This window comes from Struthio camelus, chromosome 2, assembly GCF_040807025.1.
Source record: "Struthio camelus isolate bStrCam1 chromosome 2, bStrCam1.hap1, whole genome shotgun sequence".
NCBI lineage: Eukaryota > Metazoa > Chordata > Aves > Struthioniformes > Struthionidae > Struthio > Struthio camelus.
Window position 1 is genome coordinate 82,708,779 of NC_090943.1, and position 12,386 is coordinate 82,721,164.

A 12,386-nucleotide genomic window follows, 5' to 3' on the forward strand; every position below is an offset into this window, starting at 1 on the left:
CATGCACCTAGGTAACTTTCTACTTAACAAATATCATGCACTGTTTAACAATCTAAAGTAATATTGAGGAAGGGATAGCACATGCCTTCTCATGGAATTTGACTGTTTTAATATTGTCAAAGACATTCAGTAGATGGGCCTGTATAGTGTGAGGATCTGATGCCTGGCCAAGAATTTCTAAGAGAGCAGGATCTGACACAAAGAAGAATCGTGGAAATAGGAGCCGTTTTTTCTCCAGGTACCTGCATTTAAAACAAAATTGGGAGGAGAGGGGAAGGAGATAGGAAAAGAATTAGAGTTAATTTATGCATCCTTTCCCTCTTAAAGATGGGATTTCTCACAATATATTAATGCAATTTTCATCAGTGGTAATAATAACAATTCTTACCCATCATACCTTCACATTAGGCAGCTACTTTTCTAACATCTAAAATTATTTCACTGAAAGTTATTGTTATTTGATGGAATGTAATCATTATTCAAAAGAAAAGAAATCAAATTGAAATAAAGTGTTTTTATATTTTGTCAGCTATTTGCTATTCAGGTCCCTCATGCTGAACTTCCCCCAGAGATGCAGGAAGGCAAATAGGACGTACAGATCTAGACTGCTTGCTGGCTTGGCACTAGGCTGAACCAGCTTTAAGTATCAACAGAGGCAGACATTGAGAGCTTAGTCAACCATCAAATACTTACCAGTGGGGTGCTAGCAACTTCTTTGGAGGCGTTATATCATTCTGGAACTTATTTACTCAGTTCAGCTGAATGCACAGGAGAATAAGAATCTGATCTTTGCAAAGTCCACAGGACAGTACCTAAGCAATTGCTCTTTTTCTAGTTACACAATTCACAACCATCTGCCCCAAACAGTGCTCTTGTAGTAGTCTTACCCTGTGAGTGATTTCTGACAGATTTCAAGTTGCTCTAGTAAATGTGGTAGTAATTGTCCCATGATTTCCTCTCCAACACAGCACTGAACTACATTAGGTATTTCATGGGCTCGGGTCATGATCCTCACCCAGGATTTATCAATGTTAGAGAAACGCTTTGTTTCCTGTTGAAACATGGGGATAAACGCAGAAGGGAAGGGATGGAGGAAGAAAGAGAGAAGAGAGAAAAGGTACTCACTTATAGAGTTAGCAATCTTCTCACCAGAAATCACCAGTGTCCAAACACTAAGGATTTTTCAGCTTAGAGGAACACAAATCTTTCAGCCTATACAATACAATTCATTTTATTCCTCACTGTCAAGCTCAATAAGTGCTTTCTTGCCCCATCACTCTTAGAGAAAAATACTCATAACTCCTTATGTTTGAATTGCATGCTCCAAATTTGAATATTTTTCTTCTAAAAATGAAAGTTGATTTTTGCTTCAAAAAGCAATGTGGGAAAGCTTAAAATAAGGATTCCCAGCAAATTCTAGGTACTACTAGGCTGGCAAGATGTGTGACACTTAGGCAAACATTGGTTAATAGTTTAACAACTTCAACATGAAAAGATAAACTGGATCACAAATTTTATTCTTCTTTCTAACATTATACTCCTGCAGGCATTGTTTACCTAACGTCTTGGTAAATCTAGTTTTGTTAAGTACCAGAACAATGAAGCTTATGTTACTGCCTTAATTACGTCATCCAAGTTACGTTTTACTCTTAAAAACTAGGAAATCTAGCTGAAAAAAGGTATATTTGAAAACCTTTGGAAGCTGCTTTGCTATGTCACCACCAACAAAAACAGCTTCTAAGTAAATCCACAAGTTCTGCACAGTCAGCCAGTTCTCAATGATGTCTGTTGTGTTGGAAAGATAATGCACCCATTTTTGAATTTGTGTCTTGAATGGTGTGTTGTATCTAAAATAAAAGAGACACTTGTTTTACTTAAAGAAGGAAACAAGTTTTTCAAAGCTATCACAAACTTCAAAACGTTATTCATACGAAGGAGGAATAATTTGCCACTTGCAAGTTTGAAGTGAAGGAATGCAAACCCATACCTGACTCAATTCAGCGTAAACCAAATTAGCTCCAACTTGCTGCTTGAACACAAGGGGTTTAGCACAGCTCTGATACAATAGGAGCAAGATTTAAATTTCACTCTAAGGTAAAACAGTTTCAGAAAGGGACTACACAGCATCTTGAAAGCTGCAAGACTGCCAGTGACCAGGTCCTTATCAACTGAATGCTTGCTTTTGAACATCTGCCTGACAATCACGTTCTGTGTTCCTTATTTTATCTGGGAGCTTTGACATACAAAAAAGGACAACTTGAAGTTCATTTTCAGTGTGATCTTTTGTTTTTTCAGCAGCAGGCTCTGCAAGAGAGGCGATCACCTAGCACTGGAGGCAGAATAGCCATGCCTGTGAGGCCTGTAAGACCCCTGCCATAACCAGGCAGTTCCATACAACCATCCCTTTCACACTCATCAGTGCCCCCTTGCATCCAGGGGAACTGTCAAGGTGATTAGTCAGGAAGGCAGAACTGCATCCACTTTCCTTCAAAAGAGCTTAATGCAGTAATACAGGCAGTGAGAACTAGCCTATGAACCGCTCAAGGACAAGCAAGCTGTTAGTTTTGACCTAAACGTTTATTTTCCTTCTTTGTGCAAGACAGCTTTGTTCAGTAAACCAAAGCCTCTTGCCAGTATTTATATCCCCCCTTTCCTGTTACCTGTTATTCATGAGAGAACCAAGAATCATCAAGCTGTCCTCCATGCTAGCAATTATTTCTGACGTGCTGTCTCCTCTCAAGAGAAGTTCCCCACGGGTTTTAAAGTTTGCAAAGATAAACGTTTTGTTGTCCCATTCAGCTATCACTTGTTTTAACTTCTGCTCAATATCTCTCTCCTTCACAGCACTTATGCAGATATCCTTGTAAATAAATAGCACATCAAAACAAGCTATTTACAGTTCAAGCCTCTGGTATCCCGATCTAACTGGTATTTCCACTAGCCCTAGTTAGGCTTATGAGCAATCATTTATCGAGTGGGAAGATCTAAAGATACATGAACATCACAGCTAATAATCCACATCCCACATCACAATATGGCCAACAGCAGTGGGAATAAAATAAAAATACAGTGATTACATTTCATACCCTTAATATTGCAAAGCAAACCACCCTCACAAATTAATTCCCGGGCCAAGCTGCATATTTTGAAGAGAGGTATTGACACCACAATATACATCCTTCATTCTTTTGTGCAGAAAACTGAAGAGGTGGTCCGTTCCTGTTTTAGAATGCTAATCTGTTCTTCTTACTAATTCTACCCAGATACTATTCTAGTATAACATTTATTTTCATGCATCCATTTCTGTTCCTTTCCAATACCTCTATCTCTTCTTTATATCTTAGTAATGGAGCTTCCATAATATCCCTCAGTTTGAATGTTTCACTTTCTACATCAAAGTTATGTTCAGTGAGATCTGTAATCCGCTTCCAGTGCCGAGGCATCATTGCTTTATTTGACATACGCTCAAGCAACGGGCAACATTCACTGAAGTCCTCCACAGTCTTCTTTAGGTCAAGAAAGGCCTGCCATTCCTTTAGAGCACGAGGAAGCTTATGGCATCTACATTAAAATAATCCATGCTTTATTAAACAGTTTCAGATATTCTTACTGCTACCCATTTACCCACCATATGTGGTTTTAATGGCAGACTGCATTTCTCCTAAATTCAGGCTCCCTGTGTTTTAAAGATTCTACACGTGATTCGATATGTGAGAAAAGCTGGTTCCATTCTACTTCACTGTCTGATAGCTGGCAGCCTCCTTGCTCACACTGAGGAGCGTACTTGTAACGCTCCTATTCTGATACGCTTTGTCCAACTGATATCCAGAAACAATTGGACCATTATATATCTTGATTTCATCTTTTGGCCAGGCTTATGACATGGACTGCTCTACGCTCTAGCAAAAACCCTTTTCCTTAGAATAGGCAGATTTAATTCTTTAAATCATTTGATTCCTGATTTGATGAAAAATTCAGGTGCTATGCATGTAATATATCCCATTTTGTAGCAAAAATATTCAGTAATTCACTAACTTGCATTTGACAACAAGGCTGAATCTGTCTCATGAATAAAAATCTGATGACTAAAAGAAATGAAACTTTATAAACATAACAAATATTAATTCTTAATGTGTATTCCAATCTTGTCAAAAAATAGTTGACTGAGAAGCTTTCTAAGGAGCAAGAAGCCTCAATATTTAGAGTCTAAAATGGCTCCCTTATTTTATTTAGCAGTGAATATATTTTTCAATTAAAATTAATATTTCAATGCACAAAAGCATGCTTAGATACGATTATAGGTGCTAGCTGATTTTAACCTTATTTAAGAAGTAATAAATGTATTTTAGGTATCTTCACAAACGTTAGCAGTTTCCTACCTGTTCTGAAACTCCAAAAGTTCACTGTTAAGTTTTCCAGGGTCTAATTCTGACCAAAGAATATCATAGTAGCCATTGACTGTGTCAATTACTTTGTTATATAGATTATAGAGTTTCTGTAACAGGTTCAGTTGCTTCTTTATCTCAAGTAGCTGAGGATATTGTGTAACAGGCAAACCAAAAAGATCTTCCCCATCAGTATAGGTAATATATTTCCGAAAGAGATTATCAAATCGATTCTAAAAAAAATTAAAAGTCAGTCAGTCAAAATTGAAGGGCTGGCATTACACTCAGAGCTGCATTAGTGAGTGAAATCAGAAATAATCTAGAAATATGTACAGGGAATACTAATAAATTATACTGTCAACAGCTATTGTTTGAGATTTTCTTAAGAAAAGTAACTTTTAGGGAATTAGGAATGCAGAGGCATATCTTTAGAAGCTGACAGGGAGGCTGTTTTCTCCATGTGGCACAGTGACAGAAGAAACAGTAAATGCTAAACTTGCACTTAAAAGAGGTGGAGTATGATATGGAAAGCAGTGAAAGGTGGATGCAGCAAATTCTACCTGTACATGTACACTACGAAGTTCTTCTAATGAAGGGTAGTCCTAAGTAAGGATTACTATGTTTAAGCAGCAGTTAAAGAAAATAAATTTACTTGTCAATTTACTTGTCAATTTTTACATTACTGAAGTAATGTAGGAGGAAGCCAAATGAACTGCATTGTGGGAAAAGGAAGCCAATTAGAAGTCATCATTATAGGATCAGAAATTAACCATGGTATGAAGAAAAATTTCAGCAAGAGAAGTAGTCAGTTTGAATGGAAACCTTTAACATTATTTAAAAATAAAAAAATAAAAAAAAAGGAACAATGAGATTGGGCAAAAGTACAAGCCTGTGAAGAAAAGACATAATAATGAACATAAATTTATATAGCCAAATATACTAAATTTGAGAGTAGGGTATCACATCAGGACATCTCAATCTATTAATCATTACTTATTATCTGTGCAGCCTCTCTCTTATACAGCTCTGGAAAACATTATTTTAATTAGTATTCCTTGCAAATTCATAGCAAAAATGCCAACTAAGCTTAGATATCAATGAAAATTAGTTCAACTACTCTGAGTCACATTCTCAAAGCCTTCAGGTGTTAGTTTATTTGGACTACTTTAATCAATGCCTTGGAATTAACAGTACCTGAAACATAGCAAGCCTGTCACTGGCTTCCTGAGGCTCTAAGCCAACCATCAATGGCCCATTCTGGGGAGAGAGGGGAGAGGGGGGAAGAAAAAGAAAAGTTAAATGGTGAATTTAGAGGGGGGAAAAAATAACCACAACTTATTTCTAAACAGCATATTCTAACACGGAATTCAATCATTTTTGATGTTGCAGGATTTCACCACTACATCATGTAACAGCTGAACTGAAAGACCATACGGTTCCCTATTAACTGCTTAGTTTTCAATACAGAACACAAAAGACAATTCATTTTCTTTTTAATACAGAAGGAGTCTTCTTAACGCTGTAAAAGATGGACAATGGTAGCCTTTTTTTCAAGTAAAAATCAGCAGTAATTAGAAGGTGATGCAAGACTGGTTCACCTTGGTCCATTTGTATTCTACTGGGAAGGAATATAAGAGCTGAAACAACTGGTACCTATACTCAGTATCAGAAAACTCTTCTTATATTCTAACATTCAAAATAACTTCTAATTAATTCCAACCTCCACATCTGTGTGTTCTAATAAGACTTGTAGTGTAAAGCCTTACATGTCACCACCTTTTCTTTAAGAGCTGATTATCAGCATTATACGCTTTAGCCACATACACAAAATAACAAAAACCTGCCATGCATGTAACTCAGATACCACGTTTGCAAGCATAAGCACATATTTCAGACAGCAGAGGCACATCCCATTATTTAGGCAACTCCACAATCCTTCCCTGCTCCTACTGTTCCTCAAAAACTCCTTTACTACAACACACCACAAACCCTCACCTGATCATAATCCGAATAGAACTGTGCACAATCTTCAATAAAAGTCTTCACAGTGCTAATGAGCTCTCCTCTGAAGTTTGGTTGCAAAGAAATCAGCTGGTTTTGTACTTCACTTGCCCGAACTAGCAGTTTTTCCCAAGTGTAGTGCAAAGTGTCCACCTTGTCTGTCTCTTCCTTGGCCACAAGTAGACCATATTTGTTTAACATAGCATAGGATTCCTGTCAGGAGGTTGGGTCAAGACACACAAAACAGTAACTGAAGTTAGTTTTACACATACATGTATGCTAACTTTTTAAATACTGAAGAACAGAGAATGATTTGTTAGAAAGAACAGGAAACTTGTTCTTTCACATAGCAAATCAGTGCCAAACTGAAAGAGATACCAAATGAAAACTAGTTAGCTCTAGTTAACTCTTTACCACACACAGTGACAGATTTCTTGCCTTAGTGCAATCTGCCTCCCTAAAAACTATTTCAATTAATGTCTACAGGCTTTGGTTTCATTTAATAACAACATTGTTCTGATACACGTCTTATTTATTATGACCCGAGCAGAATATTGCAGGAGGAGATCTACGAGGAAAAAACTAATCAGAGGCCTTCAGGTAAGTGAAGTAAACAAATGTGTTCCATATGGACATTTAAGCACCACTTCATATTTTTAGCACAAAAGCAGTAGGAAGCCATTTCAAAAGTCACCACAACTAAAACGTTGCAACTATTTCAAAAGTTATCGTTATTCCTCATTCTCATTATCATAAATCTACTTTCTGCTCCTCTGTTTTCTCAGAGCACTGATCTCTGTTTGTACTACCAACTTGTTATGTACCACATACTGAAACCCTTAGCCAAGTTTCTCAAAAATGCAAATGAATTTCACTAGCTGTATTTCAGGCTAAAAGGTAGGTGAAATTCACTTACTGTGAATTAGCATAGGGTAGAGTACCAAGGAATTTTGCAGCTTAACACTTTCATCCGAAAAATTTGATTGAACCGGAATCACTTCCATTTACATTTTCTAGTTTGATCAACTTGCAGATAAACTATTAACATGGAAACAAAAATAATTTGTCTAATTGTTTTACTATGTCAGCCTCTGTTTCCAAAATCTGAAGTATGAGTCCTTGTGCCTAGGAAGCCCAGGTTCTTTCTTGCAGAGTTGGAAGTCTAGGAATCCTTGACTACCACAGGTTGTGCCTTGGCTTCACATCACAGAGCAAACAGGTACCAGTCTTAGCAGGAACTTCTAAAACATCAGCTCCTAAGAGATCCTGTCACCTCCAGCAATTTCACAGACGGTTCCAGGGTGCTGATATGCTTTACTTTTCACAGTGAGGTACTAATCCTGTTTTGCAAATCATAAGAATAGGGGGACCTTCACAGCTTCTCAGGTTGAGCAATACAGTCCTTCTTAAAGGGCTCCTTGCTCATTTCCATTATTTGCACATATGAACACATGCTGCACTCCATAGATTACTCCAGCTCAAAGAAACTGAGCAAGAAAATACAGGTGCCAGACTTGTTTGTCTGATAGCAAATATAGGTTTTACATTTCTAAAATAAAACACTAGATATTTCAATATTTGGAAGATATTAATTCTGTATTAAGCAATTTAAGAAAAAAAAAGATACAACCTTGATAATAAAGGCATTCTCAGTCAGGAATCGTGAATGTGCCTTGGCAAAAAAATTCTATTGAACGTCTAGGCAACGGTGCATTTTGCCAAATTACAAGTCAGGAATGATGAGAAACAGTTACTTTATATTTTTACTTCTGATGTGATCAGAAGCCCTATGCTTCTTGTCAAATGCTTGATAGATATATTCTAGTAAATGTACTTTTTTAAGGATGTCAACTATCTTTATTTTTTCATCCATGACATCTTACTGGTAAAGCAATTGCTCCTAACCATTCGCATATAACATACTCTAATTTACCCAGCATTAGCTTTCTCCTCTTCTGTAGGCTAAGCTGCTGCAAAATAAAAAATGACAGATAGGAAAATCAATGCTTTTCGTATGCAATTAGGCTTCTACTTAAAGAATCAAAAACTTTCTTGTATTAAGTGTCTTATTCTCATTTTTCTCTCACCTAAATCGCTCAATTTCTACTCTTCTCTGCTTACTAAGCCACCTCTTGCCTCAAGAAGTTTACATTTGTCCTAATCAGAGTTGCATGCAAAAAAGGTTTACAGGAACACAAAAGGTCTGCCACGCAAGCATTAGCACACATGAGAACAATACCCTTTCAAAGTGCATTGTTAAGCTTTAACTCAGAAAATAACTGCTCTGTATAAACAACAGCCATGTATGTAACAATCCTTTTAATTACCTCAATCGGCCCAACTTGGGAGTCTATGGAGATCTGCAGCTCTCTGATCTTCCTTAACGCAGACATGACTGTTCTTACATCATCCAGATCCTTGATATGGCGATTTAACCTCTTGCCAGTTTCCTCTATAAAAGTGAAAATTGTTTCCATCTCTGTTTGGTACTTCTTATTACAACGACATCCCAGCTTAGCCATCCAAGCTTTGGTTTCTGCTCTCAGTGCTAGCTTCAGATCAGCTTAAAAACAAATAAACAAACAAACAAAAACAACATAAAACAAGAATAAGTAACAGATGTTTAGATTATCAGATATTTTCCAGATATTTTTTAAGATGTGCTTTTAATCTTGTTTCAATATGCGTACTCTTCCTCCCCAGCTCTGGCTTTTCAGTCTAGCCATCCACATACAGAGGAGGCGAAATTACTTTGTCACAGTTAAGTTGTTTATAGAATTGTTGGTAATTCAGGACTTCTTTCCTCTTAGTTTGCTCAGAATACACCATCTTTCCTACTGTAATCCATGGGCTGGACTCCACACTTTTCCCATCTTGCTCATACATTACTACACACATTCCTGTCTTACACATCAGTAACAAACTGGTCAGTATTCTCATTTATCTCAGTCTAACATCTTTTCAAAAACTAATCTTTTAAAAAATCAGCTGAAGAAACAGAAAGTTAGGTCTAGTTTAATAGAACCAAACAGTCCATCAACATTTTAATTTTTAAGAGTTTTACCTTTAGGAACAGTGGAACCAAAAGACAAAAGTATAAACTGAAGTCTTGCTGAGTTGTTGCCCAGTGTTGCAACAATTCACATTGCTTCCCTAGACCTGTGCCATTCCATTCAAATTTCCTCCTCACAGTTCTTCACAAAGGAGTCAAAAATCAATACCACCACAAGCATTTCATAAAATATTAGCTGGAGATAACTTCAACCATGCCACAGCTACCTATCCATTCACTGTGAAGATTTCACTTGTGTTTCTTCCTGTGGACGCAGTGCCTCTTTCCGTGCTTAGCTCTCACACCTGATAGGTCTTTTTGATTTATTAAACATCAGACCTACCTTGCCTCTCTTGGCTTGAAACAGCCAGCTTGTTTCTCTCGTTCTTTCCAGTCAAGCTTCACTATATAATGAAGAACAGTTCCTTGATACTCTTTCCTAATCAAACATATGTGAAGAAACCACTCTGTTTCCTCACCTTCGACATCCACTGCAAAATCAGCTGCATGCATTTCTTACAGTTCATCATAGACTGTGACTGTCATGTTATACTGCTGTAAAACACTTATGCAAAATTTAGTTGTGTGATGTGGGACCTGAGCTAGTGAAAAGTGAAGATTTGAGCCCTGGCTTCTGTAGCAAAAAAGGTATCAGCAGCAACACACATGCTTCACTTAACTAATTGCGTTAACTCAAAGGCTTTTTTGTTGATATCAGCAGCTCATTTGTGTCTCACTACGTGCAGCTAGGCAAGGAGAAAAAACAAGACAAGCATATCATCTTATTCCCATAAACTATCTACTTACAGGAGTCACTGAGAGAAGGATAGATGAAAATCTACCATCCACCCTAAAAGTAAGCAGATACATCCAGATGGGGCAAGAAACAGCAGCTGAACACCCTTGTGCTAGACAAGTGTTTTGTGCTAGACAAGTGTTTTGTTTGCATGGATTTACAGTTAGAACAGGAGACCTTTTCTCTTTTGCCTTTCTATCTTTAACCTAGTTAACCTTCACAAACCTAAGCACTGTTTCTTCTTCCTACCAGAATCAGAAAGCATATCTCTCAAGACAGAAGTGCAAAGCTGAACTGTACCAGTGTACAATGCAATAGCTCCCACGCAGATGTATTCAGGCTCAGAGTCAATTTCCAGTGCCAAGTCTCGGAAGTGAAGAATTTGAGATTCAAACTCAGAGAGCAATGGGTTTCCCATCATGAATTTATCAATAGTTTCCTCCTTGTCCTTTTGCCATATATGGTGGTAACAACTGAAACTCTCCAAAGCTGTAAGAACTTTCTGAAACACATTACAAGTTCAAAGAAAGATTCAGCAAATAGTAGCACAGGCGTAACTTCTCAGCATCTACTAGTCAGAACACAAAGTACTCAATAATGGAGAGGGTTGCATCACCTCACTAAACAAAAGGCTATTAGTAAATTTATGCTCAAGTAGGTGCCATTAGCAATCAAAAGCCTTGCCAAGCACTGTACACTAATCACTGTCAATTTACCACATCAGTTACAGTATTTTCCAATGAAGTTATTCTTCAGTTTCATCCTAAGAAACTGTAGAAAATAAAATATTACTTTATGTTTAAGACACAGTATACATTTGCAATAGCAAAAACTTATGTAAAGATGCCCTTTTCCTCAATTTTCTCCAGTATCCTTCCCTACTACTTCCTGGACAAGCAAGTGAACCTCGAGCTCCAGGTCCCAAGACAAGAAAAAAAGCAGTAACTCAATTCATTCTCTAAATAATGAAGTTGAGATAGGATTTTTTCAGACACATAACCTTGGTGATGTTAACATTAATTCTACAGTCAATTCAGATACCTATGATTTAAAAATTATTTAAGGCACATGCAACAGAACTATTTTTCTAGTTCTCAAGACTTCACAAAATGCCAAACAAAAGATAAAACTCATCACTTCAGCTGATTAAAAAAGGTAAATGAGAGGTGACTGCTACTAGAGTTAATCCAAAACAAACAAACAAAACAAAACCAAAAGATTTCACTTACAAAATATTAGGTTTCAATTATTTACTATTACCAACTGCACTTTAGTCTTCAGTGTAAGTCTATATGCCATTCTGCTAGTTACGGTTTAGTACCACGGAAGTTATGAGGTTCTGAGTTAAAAAATTCCATCCGGCAAGGCTCCACAGTGAGGTTAGACTGGCAACCAAGAGGAATTTGTTCAAAGTTCCCCCCAAAATTATTATATCTAGATCTACAGATTACTAGAGAGTGTAGGGAATAAGAAAAGGGCAAAAAAATCATGCATACCCCTTAAACTATCTCCTAACCTTCAGCAGCACATTCTGTGTAGCATTTTGCAAAGGCCAAGCTGACAACTAGTCTTCTTCCAAAAAGCTTGATAAACTCTGCATATTGGGCCAGAACTCATGCTGGCTTCATCAGAATTTCTATGTGCATAAAACTATATTTAACACACTTGTACAATTACTACCAGTTCTGTATTTACTATACACACTCAACTATATTTAATATTTGTAATTATGCTTTACAGGATGGAGAAATATTTTAAATTAGATTTAGGTTCTACTTTCTATGGTACTTGAAATCTCATAAATCTTTGAACACTGGGTACATTTTACCTTCAGCTAACACTTTCAAAGAATAATTGCAAATTTCCAGACACAAATAGTCTCCATCCACCACACCAGACTTTAAATGCCTACACTTATTGCCCAAGGATATTAAAGCAATACATTAACATCCCTTGGATAATGATATTAATTTAACATGCCTACTGTCTTACCTTTTTTGTAGAATTTATAACAGTGCTGAGTACAGATACCAATTTAACAATTTCTTTGTTCTCTGAAACACTCTTGAAGTAGTTCTTGCTTTGCTCTGGATCAGACAAACTGAGTGATGATACATCGGAAACACTATCTGTAAAGGCAGAGTCAATTACA

At 36.9% G+C, this 12,386-nt stretch overlaps 1 protein-coding gene across 2 annotated transcripts in view; it reads right to left on the minus strand.

Annotated features, from left to right (window-relative positions):
* DNAH5 (dynein axonemal heavy chain 5) overlaps positions 1-12,386 on the minus strand; it is a 173,924-nt gene that overhangs the window by 91,759 nt on the left and 69,779 nt on the right. For both annotated transcript variants that reach the window (XM_068931426.1, XM_068931427.1), the window contains exons 22-32: positions 12,227-12,363; positions 10,535-10,736; positions 8,714-8,949; positions 6,381-6,599; positions 5,580-5,642; positions 4,380-4,618; positions 3,321-3,561; positions 2,661-2,860; positions 1,694-1,847; positions 888-1,051; positions 86-242 (exon numbers count right to left, since the gene is read on the minus strand). In XM_068931426.1, coding sequence (XP_068787527.1) covers positions 86-242; positions 888-1,051; positions 1,694-1,847; positions 2,661-2,860; positions 3,321-3,561; positions 4,380-4,618; positions 5,580-5,642; positions 6,381-6,599; positions 8,714-8,949; positions 10,535-10,736; positions 12,227-12,363 — 2,012 coding nt within the window. The remainder of the gene's footprint in view (positions 1-85; positions 243-887; positions 1,052-1,693; positions 1,848-2,660; positions 2,861-3,320; positions 3,562-4,379; positions 4,619-5,579; positions 5,643-6,380; positions 6,600-8,713; positions 8,950-10,534; positions 10,737-12,226; positions 12,364-12,386) is intronic.